The sequence below is a fragment of the Leptonotus elevatus genome, chromosome 12 (genome assembly GCF_054856555.1).
Source record: "Leptonotus elevatus isolate MCC_2025b chromosome 12, RoL_Lele_1.0, whole genome shotgun sequence".
NCBI classification, from domain to species: domain Eukaryota; kingdom Metazoa; phylum Chordata; class Actinopteri; order Syngnathiformes; family Syngnathidae; genus Leptonotus; species Leptonotus elevatus.
The window spans coordinates 20,089,397-20,110,806 of NC_141250.1; the positions used below are offsets into that span (position 1 = coordinate 20,089,397).

At 42.6% G+C, this 21,410-nt stretch overlaps 1 protein-coding gene and 1 long non-coding RNA gene across 2 annotated transcripts in view; one reads left to right on the top strand and one right to left on the bottom strand.

The window, feature by feature from the left end:
• The window catches only part of LOC147164968 (uncharacterized), a 55,507-nt gene that overhangs the window by 30,306 nt on the left and 3,791 nt on the right, over positions 1-21,410 (top strand). The gene's annotated exons all lie outside the window — the stretch shown is intronic.
• The window catches only part of wnt10a (wingless-type MMTV integration site family, member 10a), a 29,980-nt gene continuing 20,001 nt past the window's right edge, over positions 11,432-21,410 (bottom strand). Inside the window, exon 4 of the mRNA XM_086090982.1 lies at positions 11,432-15,199. Within this exon, the coding sequence (XP_085947108.1) occupies positions 14,651-15,199 (549 nt within the window). The 3' untranslated portion in view covers positions 11,432-14,650. The remainder of the gene's footprint in view (positions 15,200-21,410) is intronic.

Below are 21,410 nucleotides of genomic sequence, written 5' to 3' on the forward strand. Positions count from 1 at the left end.
TCGCAACAAGTTTTCTCACGGTCAAAGTGGAGTTCTTGGAGGCTAAAATGTGGACATTTTTAGGCAGACGGGCATCACATCTGTTCAGTCTTTTAGATAAACATTGATTAAATGTGAGGCTCACAAATAATTTGCCTTTTCGTGACCGCAAATGTTTCCTCCCTTTGTTTCCTGCCGTGTTTCACGTAAATTGAACTCTTAGGGCCGTATTTTCGGAAAAAGGCCACTCGCGTGCTTGGTGTAAAAAACGGGCACATCTTCATTTTCCTGCTGGAGGAAGTCGAGTCTGCTGTGTTTGAGGGCCACATTGCGCCTCTGTAGGCGTTCTGGTGGACGGCGATGCCGAGACCTGCAACACAGATGACGATTTGGGAACAGAAAGCATAGAAACGGGCGCAATTAAATTTTCGTGTCGGGGCAAGTCTATTTTAGCATGTTCGTGAATTTTGTAGATGTGCTCCACCTCTGTGTATTCCGGCTGCCGTGGCATCTCACATTTTGGTGACAAAAAGACCTGAAAATGGTGGCGCAGATTGTGTAACGTAATTTTGGTTGACTTAAGTGAGGCGGCAGGCAGATCGATTTGGTGCTCCGTCTCATCTCTAAGACCCCAGCGAGTCGATTTTCTTCCGCAATGTCAAGCATGCCAGCGCTTGCGCCGCTCTGATTTTAATGGTAACAAGGGGGAGCCGCTTCGCTTGGCCAGGAGTTGGCTGCATTCCACCCCCACAACGGTGTAAACGCCCCCTTTACGCCCAAATTCTGCCTGTGCAAAGTCTATCGAAAGGAAGACAACTTTTGACTGCTTTTTGCACTAGACTTGCGCTGGGCATGAAAATAAAGGTAGAGTACGGTTTCACCTCTTGTAGTAAATCTGTGGGTCAATAAGTATGGGTATTTTTTTTTTGGCATGCATGGAGCTTCTTCTCCTTCGTTTGAGCGTAATCAACAAATACAATTTTATATATTTTTTCTCCCTCATTTCTGACACTTTTGGATGATTAAACTCACAATGGGTCGATAGCTGTTTATGAAAACTCAGCGTAACATGGTTAATATACGGCGGTCATCGTAATATTTGGACTATTGGTCCACATCTTTGTCTCAATTTGTTCCTTTTTACCTCACCTTCATTCGGACTTTATTTCTCTAGCTCGAGATGTCCTTCAGTGTCCTGCCGCTATCGCTACCTTGTGTCACTTTCTCACGCCTCCCCTGGAAAGTCCCCAAAGTGAAGGAGCAGCACCGGGAGCCTCAACAGTGTTTGGGTCACACTGGTGAGGGGAAGGCACGCTACTGGCAGCTGGCCTACCACATTAGAGGACTTTTTTCCCCCAATGTGTGTTCACTTGTGTGTGTGTGTGTGTGTGTGTGTGTGCTGGTGTGTACAATAATAAGTGCCCTGCTGCCTGTAAGCCACAAAGCAGCAGCTGCACAGGCGTGCAGATTAGAGGCTTGTGCTGCACTGGATGTCCTAACTGAGCGGTGAGGTGGATGGAGGAATCAACAGATGGACGGAGATGGGCGATTGGGGTGGGGAGGGGGCTTGAAAAGTGGCGGCTCACTGGGCCCTTGGTCTCAAACGTTTTAATACACCTGCCGAGCGTTGCAGTCAAACTGAAAGTTTGAGCTCGTGCCATTCAAACAAATGCTTGACTCGCAATCATCCATCCGTCCGTAGATCACAAATGATCAGGCTACTTTCCTCGGGCGTTCTTCCAATGGCAAGAGTTGATGATCCGATAGATCGAAGCAGATGGTGTTCAGGTGTTCACCTCAGGTGTCAAAAGATTGGATTGACACCGCAGATCTGATGATCCAAATGTTTTGTTTCTGATACGTTTGACCACACCGGCCACCAATCACACACGCGGATCCCCTGCGTCCTTTTCGTGTCCATGCGAGATTTTCATTGCGCCACAATAAAAGGGAAAAGAGCCGTTGGACACCTATCGGTGTATTTTGTGACGTCTAACTCACATTGACACTCACATCTGCATATTGTCACCCTCTTAAAAGTCATTTCCTAAGTCATTTTTTGCACGAATGATTTTTGGCTTAAATCATCTCCTCATGATGCAAATGTTTTTTCTGTTTCCTGAACAATCTGAAAAAAATTACATAGGCGATTATTTTAAGAAGGCGTCAGATTTTCATCCATCATTTTCCAGGTTCATACTGTGCCCCCTTTAAAAGGATCCCTGACTGTCATGACAAGTTTGCTTATAGTATTAGTATTATTTTACTGTGAGATTCATTTTTCAAAAATCATTTCCAGTTTAATACATTTTGTAGAAACTTTATTTGGACCGTACGCCGCCATTGTTATTTACGTCGCAACGCATTCCGTGCGTAGTGACGTAGAATTGCGGCGACTTTCTGCCCCGCAATGTGAAACGCCTATAAAGAAAGCAAGTTAAGCCTCGTAGCGTTCCTAAAGAAACAACATGCGATCGGAAGAGTCACCCTCCCCTACACTGTGCTCTCGTCATTCACCATCACCAGAGTTTTGATCGTCCCTTTAGGAACGCTACGGGGGCTTACCTTGCTTTCTTTATAGCCGCCATTCTACGTCACTGCACACTGAATGTGTTGTGACGTAAATAACAAGCGGCGTACGTCCAAATAAAGTTTCTACAAAATGATTTTTTTTATTTTTATGAATTTCTTAGTTATGTTAGTAACCAAATAAATAATATAGAGCAAAGCTGTCATGACAGTCGGGGTTCCTTTTTAAAGCAACACTAAAGAACTTTCAGTTTATGTTGATTATGGCGACGCCATATGGTCAAAAGTGGTATTGTTATGTCTGAAGGAAGACCACATTTCCTATGAGGACAAGCGCATTGCATCGTTTAAAAAAAAAAAAAAAGAAGTGTAATCCAGGCCAATATTGATCCTTGACTGTCCTTTAATTCGGGATAGCTTTTAACGTATGTCATAAAGCATTCAGCACATTTGTAGTTTTTTGTGTGGCAGTGTTCCTACCAAAAATGACAGAAGTATCCACAACTGCTTTTTGGGGCATAAGCGTAAAATATGGTCGGAACAAGTTCCCTTAACCCAAAATTGCAGGGAAATTATCCTCCCGTTCACCAAGGATGACTAATAAGCCCACACATACTCCCCGGCTTTTCCCAGTAGCAACTCTACTGTATGACACAGTCCAGCCCCTCTCAATGGATGTAAGTAAGCGTGACTATATTTAGCGTTGTATGTCTGAGGAACCAGAGCTCGGTCCCTCGGCTGGTTCCTCCTGTGGGATTTGGTTCCACCAAAAGACGGCCCCATGTCGCATGTTGGGCCCCTTCGATGAAGGCCGGACCCCCAGGCCAGACATTTTTTTTTTTCTTGGAAGCCGTGGTGTATCGGAATGATGGCTACGATGCGATCTCATTGCCGTCAATGCACAGCAGAGCACAACAGTCATTTTTTGAGCCATTAATGTATGTTGTTTTTATTTAAAGGCACTTTTCAGCTGTAGTGACAAGGCATGATTACGGTTCACTTTTCCACTCAAGCACACAAACTGTAATTACAGTCCATCACTAAAACTGTGAAAGTCAGACTTGGAAATGATCCTCATTGGGCAATTACAGTTTTTGGCATTTGTTCAAATGCTCACAAACGGTGCTGAGCTCCGTGCAGAGTCCAACATCTTGTAAAACAGAATTGAAATTCTGATCCCATTTATTTGTAAACTCAGCCGCAACAGAATTATATACATCCGCACTATTGAAAAAGATGAAATAACAACGAGGGAAAAAAATAAAATCTACTACACTCAGTGTCATTTTATTCTTAGTCGTTCCTTCCACTGGGGAAAAGCTGTACTTGTACTATTTATTTATTCAGAAAAATCACAGTGCGGTTTAGGGAAGTGAAGCCCTCTTACATCAGTCGCTCTCGGATGCATTCAAGCCACATTAAAGTGAGACTTGCTTGCCATCTGTACAAGGAATACTGTCAAGATGTTGATGTGTAGTGACTTTGCCCACCTTTGCATAAAATTCGCAGCGTGGAATTTCCATTTAGACACGAGAAGCAAGTCATGGGCCAATGAGGTTTTCCGCTCCTGAAGTTTGTGTTGTGGTTTCTCTTCTTGAGATAAAGGAGAGTGCGAATTACTCCCACTTTGTGTGTCATTTCAGTGAACAAATGCTAGAAATCTGTGATGTAAAATTAGAAAAATTTAAAGATCCATGACAAGGTGAGGTTGTGAAAACTCAACTGTAATTTGGCAAAGCGACACCTATAGTTTTGTTCACCTTACATAATGACAACATATACCATACGTACGCAATAGCATCTTTTACAAACAATACAATTGAATACTCTCAATAAATACATTTATTTAAACAGGGAAACCAAGTTAGCATGTCGGCGTGGCCTTTCGGTGACCGTTCCACGTTCTCACATGGCCCTTTTTGGGAAAAGGTATCTACCCAGCCCCGCCGTAGCCGGCGTGGCCCTGCGGGTTGGTGGGAAGCGGGAGAGGAGGAAAGGAAAGGAGGGAAGTATGTAAGGAATGAAGAGTAAGCTCAGGACGGCAGGTCTGTGCAGAGACGGCCTAAGCAATGAACTCGAGGTGAGGGAGCAGAAATGGCCTGCGGACACATCTACTGTATGTCTCTGCCTCGGCGCAAAGAACTTGCTACTGATTAAATTCAAGCTAATCGCCTCAACTCACACACCCAAAGACGCTTCGTCGCACATTTGCTCCCGTCAGCAAAAATCTTCTTAGAAAGTTTGCAATAGCTCATTTGCGACACTTAAGAAAATGTATGCTGAAAATGAAATTCCGTAATTTCCCAATGGGGTAATATATGATAATGTCGTGCTTCATGACTTGGCAAAATTAGTAATCGGAGCTGCGCGCGACTGGCAAAATTAGTAATCGGAGCTGCGCGCGACTGGCAAAATTAGTAATCGGAGCTGCGCGAGTCATCTCAGACAGAGGAATAAATGTATCTCTCCGGTCTGAAACTTGGTCGGATGGATGTCTTGTGTTGGAACAGTACTCATAATCCTTTAATTTGCAGTTATTTGGAACGATTCCTGCTCTATAGTCAAGTCAAGTTAAATCAAGTCAAGTCAATGAAGTGTCCCAAATCATAAAAAAAAAAAAAAATTTAAGGCACGCAGCATATACAGCAAGTCCATGCCCTACCCTCATGTAACAATTACCCCAAGAGCAACTCATTTTTATAAGTGTGAAAACATTAGCTGTACCGCAAAGTGGGCGGCCATTTGCCTCCACCCGTCCAGACTGACAAAAGGAGAAAATTGTCATACTATAAAACAATAATGCCGATAATTATAATTATTACAATAATGACAGCAATTGAGGGTGTCGGTGTGGGTGTTGCGATCGGTGATCCAGACTGCGCTCCTCCGGAGGCGGACATTTTTGCAGAAAGTTTGAAGAGTTGCTGAAAGAAAGATAACAGTACAAATCACGACCGCCCAATCGACTTTATCATCGTGTGATGGAAAATTAATGAACTGTCAAGTATCATCTGACAAATATTGTTTTTTACGGCGGAATGATTCTGCTGACAGAAATGTGTGTGCGCCATCATCATCATTGCTTTCGAAGGCTTGTGCAAAAATGTGTTGCTATTTGATTACATTACAAATAACAAACGTGACTTTGAACATCCCTGCGTATTTGTGGCAATTTCAAGAATTTTGTGCTTGAACTGAGCAGTTCCCCTAAAACGTGATCACGTTTTTCCTTCTTTTGGCCATGGACTGTTTTCGGCACCGTTTGTTTCATCGAACGATTGTAACATTTGTCGCCTTTTGTTGACATTTAATGGAGCATCCAGACTGCAGCCGCATCAAATACATATCGGATTTACATTCACATCTGAAAAAGGCCCGGGTCAGATTGGAAACTAATGGAATTGTACTGTTCTCAAAAATCAGTTATCAGAAAATCGGATTATTGTATTTCGTAATGTATTTTCCCAAGATATTAACCAGGTCATGTCAACCCGAGTCAACCTTTTTTTTTTTCCCCATCGTAAAAACTGTACATCATGAAAGTTGTCCAACAGGAACGAATCTGCTACGTTGGCCAACTGTTGCCGTCAAGTTCAAAGTATCAAAGTTAAAGTTTTCATTGGCAAAATTAATCAGACAGGAAACATTTCAAGTCCTTTACATGCTGTGGATCAGCACTGCTTCTTGGACCGAGGCCCGCCGGCCCTTTTCCATTTATAGCTTTGACCTACGTCGATCAATATTTCAGAAAAAGCATTTCCTCTCCACCGCCACATTCCCCGCCAGGCTTCAAAAAAAAAAAGTAGAACTCGGATCTAGTGGAGCAAATGTCGTCTTAGGTCAAGCAGAACATGTTGCAAATGGTGTTAAAAGCATGTACTTGTTGGCCTCTCGTCAATAATTAATAAGAGAACTGGCGCCAAAAAAAAAATGATCCCCGTTTCCTCTTCGATCCCTCCCTGGTGGGAGAGGCCATGAATTAATAACACGGATCAAACTGTAGCGTTAGCGCAGATCAAGTATTTGTAAAGAAGCTGAAAGCACTCGCTGCGCTACACGAGAGGCCCTATGAGATAATGCCGACCTGCTTTGCATGTTTTCCCGCTGCCTGCCCCGCATTGAATTTTAATGCGGGGAATGAAGCAACTCTCGACAAGGTATAACAGCGATGAATTAGTCATCGACGCACGCTGCCTATCTTTAGACGAGAAGTCTTAGCGGCAAGTTTCTACAAGCCGCGACAATGTTCCGACCCGGATGCGGGACTTGTCGCCAAGAAAGTGAAACGGATGATATAGTTGTGAGGCTGTTGAGGCGCTGACCAGATTGCGTGGCATTGAAGAGGATACGCTGGAAAATTATTATTATTATTATTATTTTTTTTTTTTTTTTAATTGCTTGTAAACAAATAGTCGGCAGTGCAATATTGTTAAATTAGCTCGTAGCGGTGCTTTGAGATAAGAGTGACCCGACGTGCAAGTTTTCCCGAGATACAAGCCGTCGTTGGGATCATTTTTTTGCTCGTAACATTTTTGACATGACTGCTGTATGTTGGAACAACCACAAAGCTGTGCCTCAGAAAAGTTTGCTTCGCTGAATGCTAACAGACAATGCAAAATGCCATAAACGAGCTAATGAGTAGCATTGTGGCATCAACACGGGTATATATATATTCCTTATCCTCTGCGAAAAACTACTTCCTGAGTCACTTACAGTAGTTGTGAAACTCTTCTTTGTTGGTGTCTGTATTTATGTGTACTGCCCCCTGATGGTCAAGTTGTACACATGAGAGGAAGCTTAAGGGGATACTTGATTCCTGGAGCCATTTTCAGCATTAAAAAGTTTGTATTTTGTCCAGAATGAATTTGAAAACTATATTATTTTTTTGTATACAATTAATACCTTTAAAAACCAAATTTTCCACTTGCTGTCGACTGACGATGATACCACCAATCATGGCTCACCTGTTTTCTGGTTTTGGTCAGCAAACTCAGCCATGATTGGTCGTTACCTACTTCCTTAGCACAGGTGATGTCATCTTCAGTCGACAGCAAATGGATTTTTTTTTTTTAATGGTATTAATTGTATACAAAAAAATAATGTAGTTGACGATGATATCACCAATCATGGCTCACCTGTTTTCTGGTTTTGGTCAGCAAACTCAGCCATGATTGATCGTTACCTACTTCCTTAGCACAGGTGATGTCATCTTCAGTCGACAGCAAATGGAAAAATTATTTTTTCAATGGTATTAATTGTATACAAAAAAATAATGTAGTTGACGATGATATCACCAATCATGGCTTACCTGTTTTCTGGTTTTGGTCAGCAAACTCAGCCATGATTGGTCGTTGCCTACTTCCTTAGCACAGGTGATGTCATCTTCAGTCGACAGCAAATGGAAAAATTCTTTTTTAATGGTATTAATTGTATACAAAAAAAATAATGTAGTTATCAAATTCATTCTGAACAAAATACTAACTTTTTACCGCTGGAAATGGCTCAATGAGTCAAGTATCTCTTTAAATATATTAGTTGCGATGCACAAATGGTTGAATTCTTTCACGACATTTAATGAAATTGAAATTGTCACCTTTCCGCATGCTTTCCTGATTGCTCCTGGTTGGGCTTGCATGTGAACAATTGTAGGTAGCCAACGTGTTGACAGCTTGACATTTGAGTTGAATACAAGTATGCCATTCGTCTTGCCATCGCTGTCAAATGTCTGTCTGCCTTACATTACTACAAATGTACTGAATAGACTGTGGTCATGCCGCTTGAAGGCATCGTTAGATTTTATGTCTTTATTAAATACACTGTGGGTGCAATACTCAGGCACAGGTTGCAATTAATGACTGACAGTTTGGTATGATAGGTACAAACAAACCCCTTTGATGGCATGCAAAGTTTTTATTTTTTATTTTTAATGTAGAGTAGAAGTCAGTGAGGAGCAAGAAGATTTCAGACAGTTTTCAAGATGATGCAGATTTGCAAATTCATGCCATGGGATTATAAAACGAAAAATATATATATATATAAATCTCATTCACTGCCATAATGTTGTTACAGCTCAAGTCAGTAGTCCCTTCGGGAGCCGCTGCTCAAATAAACGAAACACGCAAGCCCGGGCCTGGTGCTCCAGCAGTCACGGGTGCAGGAGCTATTCTCGTGAGGATGAACAATTACTTTCTCAAAAGTATTTGTCCTAATCCATTCAGGATGGAAATGTGACTATTAGACAGACTCAGACTGGGAAACAGAGAAGTGATACTAGATTTACAATTCTACAGTTGTGACTCATTTCACAGTTCGGGGATTAGCAAGTGTTTGAATAAAAAAAAATTGGAATTGTTTTATTATAGTTAGTTTTTTAGTTTAGTTGTTTGTTTATATTGACTTGGTTTGTGGCTGTTATTGCCTTACAGCAATACAAAAAAATAAAATTAAAATAAATATATATATATATATTTTTTTTGTTTAATGAACTACAAAAGCTCATGTATGACATTGATTGACAAAGGAAATTTTCACCAGAATTATAGTTTTAGCTAAGTTTCTAAATGTAATTTTTGTGTTTTGAAAGCATTTTCTTTTTTTTATTTTAGTTCTTAACACATTTTTCTTTAATTTATTTATTTTTGGTAACTATTAAATAACCTTGCATTTAGCACAGCGAATAAGACTAGAAGCGTTTACAACATCAATGTAGTTAACAGATAAGCTAACAGTTAGCCTAACTGTTCCCAACATTTGTTCCCAAAAGTTAGGATAACTCTTAGCTGATCTGTTAACATAATATAGCTAACAGTTAGGCTAACTCGTAGCTTACCTGTAAACATACAAACGGTTAGGCTAAGCATTAGCTAAGATAGTTAGCGTATTAAAGATGGAAAAAAATCATTAACACACCCCGCGTTTACAACATCAATGTAGTTAACAGATAAGCTAACAGTTAGGCTAACTGTTCCCAACATTTATTCCCAAAAGTTAGGATAACTCTTAGCTGATCTGTTAACATAATATAGCTAACAGTTAGGCTAACTCGTAGCTTACCTGTAAACATACAAACGGTTAGGCTAAGCATTAGCTAAGATAGTTAGCATATTAGAGATGGAAAAAAAATCATTAACACATCCCACACTACATGATAAAATTTCAGAAACATCCGAGAATCTGGTCCTTGCTGACTTGGATAGCGAAAAAAGGGAAAAAACGCTCACATTTGACACAATTATCGGTATGTGTGTGTGTGCACCTCACTTTAGTTTGCGACGTATAATGCGTACGCTCAGTAATTCGTTTAAAATCACATGCCCACAAAGGAAACACGAATTCTTGTACAAACAATCACGCACAGGGTTGTCACCACACCTTCATCCTCACATAAACTATTCAGCAAGATGAGATGAGGACCGTGTTCACTTCTATCAAACTTTCATTACACTGAAAGATGCACGACGCATGCTACACTCGATGTACAGATGGTGCTGCAGCAGAGAAGGAGCCGGGAGCGAGAGGTGCGGAAGAAGGGAAGCTTTTTCCTTTTCCCTAACTCTCAACAGTATGTTTGGATAAGAATAGAATCGCCTGACTGGGAAAAAGTTCTTTTCGTTTTTCCTTTTTTTTTTTTATCTGTTTGCTTTGAAAGTGTATCTGGAGAATTGGTACACTTGATTCAGTGACTTCATCGCTTCCCTCGAGGCGCAAGAGATATAAATGAGTCAGGGACGCTCAACAGGATTCCTCTCTGCACGCAAGCAGCAACTAGTACAAGAAAGTTGATACTTGACCACATAGACGTGCTATCTGGGGCCCCAACAACAACAGCAAAAAAGTCAGGCAATGTGAAACGTGGTGATGCTAATGCTAATGCTAATGTTGAAGTTATAGATTTTTGTCTCTTTATGGTTGTCGATCACTTGCGAGACTTTTGCATCGCAGTTTTATGAGGAAACATTTGCATTTCTAGCCTAATAAAAATGCTAAACTGAGAATCAACCACCAAAAGAAAGTAGAAGAAGAAGAACCGCCAAGACGTTCCCTAAAATTGTTGCTGGCCTCACATGACCTACCGCAGGTAGGCGGCGGTTGAGGTGAAGTTTTGTGCTGCAGATAATGTTGGGTAATGAAAACTAGAAGTCACGGTCTGGTTCAGTTAAGTATCATATTTTCCGCACCTAAAAGCCTTTAATTTTCTCAAAAACTGACTTTATTATTAGAATTATACGTTTTTTTTTTATGGGTTTTTTTGCATTCCCCTCCAGTTTTTCTGTAAAAAACGTATAGTAAATATTTATTAGTGTTTTTAAATAATATCCATCCATCCATTTTCTTAACCGCTTGTCCTCACAAGGGTCGCGAGGGTTGCTGGAGCCTATCTCAGCTGGCTTCAGGCACACCCTGAACTGGTTGCCAGCCAATCGCAGTTTTTAAAGAATATTTTAGGTCTAAAAAAAAAAATTTTTTTTTTCTTCAGTGGTTGTCGATTATGCGTGGATCTTTTGTCGATATCGAATTGTATAGAATAATGGCTGTCTTCTCTTCTCCATATAATTCTGCTTCCTCTTCCTCATAACCACCTTGCTCGAATCCCTATGCTGAAGATTCCATTGCGTGAGAAAGGGGAGGGGCGAGCACCGCTGATCATGTTCGACGAAGCGTTTTCATGTGGTTTTAAGACCGTCAACTTAAGACTAAAATCATAAGAATGGTTTTGAAAACTGCAGTCGATTTGACCGTTTTTTTTTTGCCATCGAGCTTCTAACTTTCTCGATTGGGCTTCCTTGCGCGCCACGATTGGCGAGCGCTTTCACTTTGGGCAGATTGAAGTCATTATGGCAAACAAGTACGGCAACACGCGCGCAAAAATAAATCCTCTGCAGCGTTTTTTTCAACAGCAGATTTGACATTTATTAACTCAGCTTTCAGAGAGGCACTATATATATACATCAATACATACAGTATGTTCCCATATCGGGAGGGTCACAAGCAACGATAGAGTTGTGTCAAATACACACATTTGGTTTCACCATTTTCATATTTCTATGTACACACTGAAATCAAAGAGTAGGAAAATAAAAATATCTTAAATACTTCATGGACAAAACTTTACATAGCATACACAGAAAGGAAGCTTGCGGACATTTTTCATTTCAACCATTTGCACTTTTGTCACAGTAGGAAAACAATAGTGGCGTACGTAAAAAATGGGTAATGGGCTGGATCCAATTTGAATGTGTGTGTGTGTAAAGTGAAAGACGCTCAACACAAGTGAAATGTGCACACTTTTTTGTGACGTGAACCACACATTTCTGTAAAATCCACATGGCTCCATCTTGACGTGAACGCAATCCCACAACGCACGTAGCTTAATTTTTCGGAGGATTTGCACTCTGTTTACAGGCAGCAGCTGACTTGTGACAAAAGAAACTCGTTGCATCTCTTTTATTATTTCATGTCATTCAAATACGAATTTTACCGAGGACAATCTTTATTGTTTTACAAAAAAATATTAACTTATCCACAAAAATAAAATAACTTAGGTTACACACATACTGTACATTTAACACAAAAAAAATACATCTTACTATAATATCTCCCAGAGTTACAGTTGTGCTTGTGCAAACTGACTTAAAATCAATGGAACACAAGAAAGATTCCAGATTTTTTTTTCTCTTTTCTTTTCTCGGCTTTCAACACAGGCACGAAGCATAACTTGGAAACAGACGACATTTTCCGATCAGGAGCCAACACGTCAACACGTGCTCATTTTTCAGTTCTCGTCGACATAGTGGCATGGAACCTGACCTCGGAATATCCGCGGGTGCACAGTGGCTACGCTTACAAGGTGTGCGTGTCAAAGGCCGCAGCGCTACACACAAAACAGGAAACACTCTTGTCGCCTTGGCTATTTTTAGCACGTGATACTGAATCGTGTTCGTGTGGTGACGATACGGACACAGCGTGACTCCACTTTATGTACAATGCTGGAAATGACAGCCGACCTTTACGGATCGCGTGGCAAAGCGTGACTGGTATAAACGGGTTCTATCCGCAGCCGATTAGTCCGACTTTGATGACGGCGTCCTCGAGTAAAAAGAGGAGGAAATGGTTCCAGTTGCTTTGGTCCGATAGGAGCAAACCCAGGAAGCAGCAGCAGCAATCAGATTATCAGATCTGGCGCTCGACTGTCTTAAAGTGAATTCAGAGATTTGTGGCTAAATATGGTAAACATGTTTGAAGAGAGTTGCTGAAAAATAGTTTTCAAATGTTTCTCTTGTTCAGTTTTCCTTTTTTTTTTTTTTTTTGAACGCGCACTTTGGATTCCAACATCATCAATTTACGCCTCCCCCACTCTATAAGCACACGAGCGCCTTCGTTCACATATGCAGTTATCCGACACAACTTTCACATGCAGTTAACAAGCTAGCTACGCCTACACCCAGAAAATACCTCTTCCGTTTTGATAAAACACTGGCGTGGCTGATTTTGAACGCCTCATTATTGGCCATGAGTGCACGCATGTCACGCAAACCAAGATGAAAGAGTGAGGAGGCAAAATGAAAAAGTCCAACTTGATATTCAGCATGTGGACAGGTGTTTCGGGTTCGAGTGATTGCTTTAGAGTGCCTAATTACCTGCCACAAGTGCATGCACAACATGGAGAGAAAGATGGATGTGCCAGAAAGGGAAATAAGGGATGGGGTGTGTGGGTGGAGTCTGACTTGACAGCTAGTGTGTAGCGTAAGTCCGACTTGACATTCAGCATGTGGACAAGAGTTTCGAACTGGTGCTTTAGAGTGCCTCGTTGTTTGCCTTAAGTTGAAAGGAAGTGCCAGGAGGAGAAAATCTGACTTGACAGCCAATGTGTGGACTAGGAAGGGAGAAAAATGAAAACGGGCTGTCAGGATGTGGTGTTGACTTTGGGCTGGCCTGGCTGCTTTAGAGTGCCTCGTTGTCACCCGTGAGTGCACGCACATTCCACAAACAAAGGCGGAAGAGTTCAAATACAAGCCTAACTTGACATCCAGCACGTGGACAAGGTTTTTGGGCTAGTGTGGCTACTTTAGAGCGCCTTGTTGTCTGCCGTAGGTGCGTGCGCATCATGGTGAAAAAGATGGAAGGAAGTGCCAGGAGTGGGCAGTCTGACTTGATAGTCGGTCTGTGGACGGGATTGTGTGAACTAGGAAGGGGGGAAAAAAATTAGATCAGGCAGCCAGGATGTGATGTTGACTTTGGCTTGGCCTGGCTGCTTTAGAGCGCCTCGTTGTCTGCCGTAGGTGCGTGCGCATCATGGTGAGAAAGATGGAAGGAAGTTTGGACAGGGAAATGTGGATCAGGAAGGGAAAACGTAAGACCGGGCAGCCAGGATGTGATGTGGACCAGGGCTTTGGGCTGGCATGGCTACAATAGAGTGCCTCGTTGTTGTGGCATGGGATCTTTTTTAGTCACTGTAGGCTTGAAGCATCTCTCATTTTGTGACTAAAACATGTCATTATGCGATATTTGATTGACATGTGACATTGCTTGACAGTGAGCTTCGGTTTGCTTTGAGATGTACAACGATTGCTCGAATGACCAAATCCAAGTCTCACCCACAAACGCACAAAAACGTGACATTGATGAGTGAAGTGCCCTGAAGCTTCTTCGCGCTGCGGGCATGCTCCAACAAATTCCCGTCTGTTTGTTCCCCCTGTGTGTGCGCGGTATGGAAATAGCAGAAATATTATGTAGCGTGTGTATGTTGTAAATACTGCCGGCGAAGCATACATTTCATATAACAGTCGTATTATTTGATCGCGAGTGCGGTGCTTTTTTTTGTGTTGCGTTGCATTTCTTGCTTTCAGATACCCGATCGTATCGGACAAAATGCAAAAAAACGCGTACGCTCGCGCAGTTTGTGACAGCTTTTGGGCAATGTCGCGCATGCGCGCGCGCGCTCGACTCCCGACATGCAAATCGATCGTCTGCCGACTGGAGCTCTTGGCACACTTCCCGCCTTCGGGCTCCTCGGAAGCCGGCGGTGAAGATGGAGTGGGGTGCATATAAGACGGGCCTCGGCCCCGCTCTCGTTTCTAATCGGGGTCTTTGATTGAAAGTGTTTGTCATTGTTCTGGATGGGGGGGGGGGGGGGCGCAGTTGTTCATTTGCACACGCTGACCCACTCGGTTATCCTGCACTCTTCGCACACCACGTAGCAGCACCAGTGGAACTTGCAGTTGCAGCGCTCGCTGCGCGTCTGCTGCAGGATGTTGTGGCCTCGGCCGCAGCACAGACTCTCGCAGTTGTCCATGCCCGGGCTGGTCTTGTTGCAGATGCGGCCCTGCGTCCCCGCCGAGTCCGAGCCCAGGTCCCGCTCGCAGAAATCGGGCGACTTTTCAAAGTAGACCAGGTCGTTGACGCCGGGCCTCCGGCGGTGCGCGTGGTGGTGTTGGTGGTGGTGGTGATGGTGGTGGTGGTGGTGGTGGTGGTTACTGTGATGGTTGTGGTTGTTGTTGTTGTTGTGGTGCGAGTGATCCAGCTGGCCGGTGTTGCGGTTGTGGGCCTTGATGAGGGTGGCGATGTGGAAGCGCTCTTTGAGGATGGAGCCGACCACCCGGAATTCGGGGGTGACCTGCCAGCAGGTTTTCAGCTGGCAGCTTCCTGACGTGCCGTGACACTTGCATTTCCTCCTCATGTGATCCAGAACCACCTGGGAAAGAGGAGAGAGGCGTTAATCACCGACATAACCACTGAAATGCAAAAGGACTTCCTCATTTGGTCCCACACTCTAAAAACATCCATCCATCCATTTTCTTTATCACTTGTCCTCACAAGGGGGGCGGGGGTTGCTGGAGCCTATCCCAGCTGGCTTCGGGCAGTAGGCGGGGTACACCCTGAACTGGATGCCAACTGGATGCCAGCCAATCGCAGGGCACACTGAGAAGGACAACCATCCACAATCACACCTATGGACAATTTGGAGCGTTCAATTCACCTGCCATTCATGTCTTTGGAATGTGGGAGGAAACCGAAACTCCACCCAGGAAGGCCGAAGCCCAGACTCGATCTCGCGTACGTCAGCCACCGTGCCGCCCCACTTTAAAAATAGTTGGGTCAAAAAGTAACCCAATTATGGATCAAAAATGGATCAGAAAGTTGGGTTCAATTGACCCATAAAGTGGATAGGTCCATTAAAAAAAAAAAAAAAAACAACCCATAATTGGGTTACTTTTGACCCAACTTTGAGTAAAATATTGGGACATTTTGTATAAAACAACTCAGAAAGTTGCGTCAAATTGACCCAAGTCGAGTATCTGACACAACTTTCTGGCTTGTTTTGTACAAAATGACATATTATTTATTTTTTTGCAAAACAACCCAAAAAAGTAACAATGAGTAAGTAACAATATTTTGTTGGTCTTGAAAAATATCTGTCGTGTGCTCGGCAACAGCTGAAAAAAACTGGCATTTTTTTGTAAAAATGGAGCTGGCAATGATTTCATAATGCGCACGCAACTTTTCCAAAACAGCAGAAAAAAACCTCTTGGTAAGCGAAGCCTCGGGATGTATTTTTTGATGCTATCACTCGTCAAACTGGTCCAAAATGGGAGGCGTCTGAGAACACCCGTTGCAAGGAACCTTTTAATTCTAGCCAATAAACAAAACGGAATGGAAAATGCCGATAAATGTGTGTCAAGATAACACAGAGCAACCGCCGCGGCCTTTTTGAATAAACATCTCTTACTGGAAGTGTTGAAAAGACATTGTGATCGGCGCTTACGCGCGTCTGGAAACCTTTTTTTTGTAAACACCAGTGTAATGGCTTTTGCAGTAGTGGCAGCGGGTTCAAATTGCAGTATTTGCTGAAGTTTTGCAGGGGCACATTCAAACCCCAGAATCACAAACACGCTGGACTTAAACACACGGCAAAGTCTGTAATCATAAAAAAAAGTCTCCAGCCCGCTTTGACTTGAAAGAGTCCGAGTGACCTACTGTCGCTCTCGTAATTGCATCCACATTGCGCCCGTTTGATGGTGCGCTCGCAGCGGCATTATGATTGTAATACAAATGTAAATGAGAAGATAAAATGTGAGTTTAGTTTAGGGCAAGGGTCAGCCATTTTTGCTGTCAAAAGAGCCTTTTTAGGCCAAATAGATCAACAAAAATCCGTTTTTTTTAGCCGCAAAGCATTTGAACATTGTGATGAACGAAACAATGTGTTTTTTTCCCGGGGTGCACGAGAGCTAATTAGAGTTGCACTAGAACATGAAAATATGAGAGCAGCATCCAATACGTAGAGATTCATTTTCTTTGACCTTTTTTTAGTTGTTGTTGTAAATTTCTCATTCTTCATTTTTCGTACATTTTTAGACTTTTCTGTCCCCAAAATTTTGGGGGCAATTTTAATGACATATGGTAATTTTCTGCACCCTCTTCTTCCTTTTTTTTTTGGGACTTTTTTTTAAAACGTTTTTTTCTGCCTTTCTGCGATCAATTTTCTTACATTTTTAGCAATTTTGTGGACATTTGAAGGTAATTTTCGGGATTTCATCTTTTGCTTTTGGACATTTTATGGCTATATTTTTTTTATGTTTTCTTTTCTGCCTTTTTTTAAATTCAATTTTCTGACATGTTTTGGCAATTTAATGGACATTTTGTGGTCATTTTCTGCCTCTAGTCTTTTTTGGACATCGTTTTGACATTTTTTTTGCATTTCTGCTATCAATTTTCTGACATTTTTGGCAATTTTGTGGACATTTGAGGGTAATTTTCGAGACTTCGTCTTTTGCTTTTGGACATTTTATGGCTACTTTTTGAATGGTTTGTTTTCTGCTGTTTTTTAAAATTCAATTTTATGGCAGTTTTCTACTTTTCCTCTTCCTTTTTGGACATTTTTATATATTTAAAACAAACCTTCTTCATCCACCTTTCCTCTCTGTTTTTCTGACAACTTTAACATTTTGACTCTGACATTTTTTTTCTAAATATTTAATTATTCATTTTTTTATTTAACAATTAATTCATTTAAAGAGTGTTTTATCAACAAAAAAAATCTAAACAAATATATAAAAAAATATAAATGTCTTCTATTTTTTTGCAGTTTGCAGGCCACTGGTTTATCTATTTATCTGGGCATATCTATCCATTAATCACACAGCAGGTACGCAGCCAACACTCGACACACACATCTCACGAGAGCTAAGCCCTATTTTATTTATGTTATTATTATTATTTTTTAATCACCTCTCATGATTTGGAATAATCCATTGGCAAGAAGTTGAAAGGAAAATTCATCAGACATTTAACAGGTAACGAAATCAGGACGCTGTCTGCACAAGTGTCATCATGTGAAGTGTTCATCCACTCCACAAAGGCTCACTGGGAACATTTTGTTCAAGTCAAATGAAGTCACGTCCCGTGTATCAATGAATGTGTCGGGAACAGATTATGGAAAAATTTATTTCTAATAGCTTAGATACGGATAGAAAAATAACCTCGAGCCCCCCCCACCCCCCCAAAAAAGGAATTAAAAATGTAAAGCTTCCCTTTATTTCAACCGTCGCTACAAACACCATTTATTTTGCTAATGGCTGCCTCATCCTAGCAATTTAGCTCACAGATCCCTCTGGTGTATTGCAACAACATAAGGAGGTTCAAATACATTTTATGTGAGCTAGTTTAGTCTGTTAGTTTGCATGGAGCAGTCATTTTAAGCAATAGGAGTAAAATCCTGTATTTGTCCTTTTCTGCAATTACGACGCATTACTGAACAATCGTCAGTGATTTTTTTTTTTTTTTTTTTTTTTTTTTTTTCTTTTTTTCTTCTTTTTTTAGAGCTCAGTATTGTTCATTCGGAAATGTCATCATCATTGCTCTTTTTTTTTTTTTTTTTTTTTTTTCTTTTTTTTTAAAATATATATATATATATATATACACATATATACATACATACATACATACCTTTTTTTTTTTTTTTTTTGTGTGTGTGGGTGAGTATGTGTGTGTGCGTGCGTGCGTGCGTGTGTTTGTTAGCTCACCAGAAAACCTATTAGAAAAAAAAAATCTTATACCGTTCACCTAAATCGAACACCAGGAGACCCGAGGGGACCGAAGAAAACCAAGGAAGGTGAAATCCAGCACCGACCAGACACCCCCCACCAGAACTCCTCCCCAGCCCAAGAAACATCCAGACCCCAACAAATCCAAAAAACATAAAGTCAGGGAGGCCTCAAGAGACCAACGGAGAGACCGAGAAAAGGAAGGAAGGACAGACGAAGCCGCGTGAGATCCGAGACACCAGCCTCCACCGATTCAATAACCTGAGGAGGAAACAGATTGTGTCTGAGTTTCGGTAGATGCTGGTGTGGTGGATCTGGCATGCATGAAAATCTCCACCAAAGAGGGGAGCCGTCGACCCCCGCCGGAACAGAGCAAGCGCAACACCTCAGGGCCCCCCAGGCCGCGGCAGCGCCAAAGGACGACCCCCGGGCCCCACCAGGGCCACCGGCCGGAGAGCAAACCCAGGAGCAGGAGCGCCCCCCGCCCCAACACGGCCCGCGCCCCCGGCCCAACGCAGCAGGACGGGGCACTGCAGGCCCACCAGGCACCCCACCGGCCCCCAACCCCCGCCCCCCCCACCACCCCCCCGCCCCCCATCCACCCCCCGCCACCCACCCCAACCCAGCCCCAGCCGCCCCCATGCCCCCAATCCCCCAGACACCCCCCACCCCCAGCACCCCCCCACCCCGCAACCCCCACCACCGCCCCCCCCCCCAACAAAGCCGCCCCCCCCCCGACCCCACCCCGACCAACCGGCAGCCCCCCAACCCCCGACCCCCAGCCCCCGGGGACCACCCGCACCCAGGCACCGGCGCCGAAGAAGGGCCGGACAGCGGAGCGGAGAGGGCAGCCGCGCCCACCCCACCCCCCGCCGTGTGGAAGGACGGAACACCGGGGCAGAAGGGGGAGATGGGGGCACCGGAGGGCGGCCGACACCCCCGAACCCCAGGCCCAGCGGGGGTCAGTGATTTTTGCTAACGCGGCCTTTGTGAGGGAGTGGCTGGTGGAGCTGAAAAGGGGGCGGAGTCAGGAAATGGAAGAGGAAGACAAAATGACAGCAGGAGAAGATGATTTAGGGTTAGCTCCTTTGGTGTGTTCCTCTGCATGTGCGTGTGTTCGATGTTGAACAACGAAAGTTATTGTATCGTCAACCATAACGTGATGAAAGGTGAGTCAAAGTCAGTGAATCGATGATGTCACTGATCCACTTTCAGCCAGTCTGGTGAAGACATATTTGGATGAACCAGCATTGAAACCAAACGAAACTTTTAGGTTCCATTAGGGATGGGTATCGCTTCTAATTTCCTCAATTGATTCAATTTCATTTTTTTTCCAATTCGATTCACTTCACTTCAATCTGATATTGATCAATGTCAAGGACATGATAAAAAACTCCACAAATATTAAATATCAAAGTACATTTTAACATGTGTTGTAATCACTTAAGTGTTACACAAACATTGAAATGAGCAAGGATGAGATCAAAAATATTTTTATAATTCAAATTCAATAATTGTCAATATAAATTAAAAAGTTTCTGAATTGTCAGGTATTTCATAAATGTAGGAAAATACTTTTCAATTCATGTGAAAAGTAAATTTCAAGAAAACTAAATAAAAATATTTTGCCTTCAAATTCTATTTTCTGAAGAATTTATGGGAAAAAAAGATGAATATAATCGAGTCATGGTTTTATGTATCGATATCGGGCTTTAAAAAGAAAATCTATTCGATACCAATGATTAGATTTTTTTTTTTTTTTTTTTTTTTTACCCAGCCCTAGTTTCCATATATTAACCTCTGACGAGGATGCAGCCCCTCCTCGCAGCGGACCGCAGTTGGAGACAAACATCTGGCAAGTTTTAATTGGCTTCCAGAGTGAGACGGAGGCATCTATAAAATAACCCCAGACGGAGATCAAACGCAACATGCCGGGAACAGATTCCGACTGCAGGATGCAGGATGCCTTCGGCCGGCTGCCTGTTGGTGGCCGCTACTGGATGAAGTGAGCTGAGCACCGTCAGAGGTGGCATCCAACGTCGTCGTAAAACTCCGATTAGCTTAAAATGCTTCCTCGCTTAATTAATGTCTGACATGTTAGTGTAAAAATTTTTTTGGGGGGGGGGGGGGGGATTACATCACACAGATTGTCAGCCAAACTCAACTCAAAAAGCGAGACTGCTTCACAGCTCAAGCGAGAGAGCACTTATTAGTTAGTTAACTTTTGCTTTTGTTGTTGTAACACATTTGGCAAGAATTTTATCAGCATTGAGTAATTGCAGCGATTATTTGTCCGACAAGCAAACACAAGGAGGCGGTTTTCAGCATGCGGGTGCCTGTTAGCGTCGGGTCGTAGCGCACAGCGCGTGCGACGCCCAAGGTGAAGTATTGCCACATTCCTGCTAACCGCGTGCCTCACCTTTTTCTTTTTGATCAGATCCAAATAACGACAACGAGGGATTGAAGCATTGTTACGCCGCGCGGGTTGATTGAGGATACGAAAATGTTTCAGCGCGATGATAGAGATCAAATTATAATGCTTATGCGTATCATTACGATATTGTTAGACTAATAGCATAATTGCCAAAGTCAACATTCAGTCCAGTTACCTGGATTCAACTTTTGCAAATTGCCATGACCTGAGGATCAATTGGAAAAAAACATAATTTTTAAGCCAGCACGTTGCTATTTATTTTTTTTTAGATGTTGTCAGTATGTCAAAAACGACTTAGCCAATTATGCTATTAGGCTAACGATACTGAGAAAGAAAAACATATTCATGGTCAAAAAGCGTGCATGTTTACATAATACGGTTTAAATATTAAACAGCTCCATCTTTATTGTTGGCATTAATTAAAACCC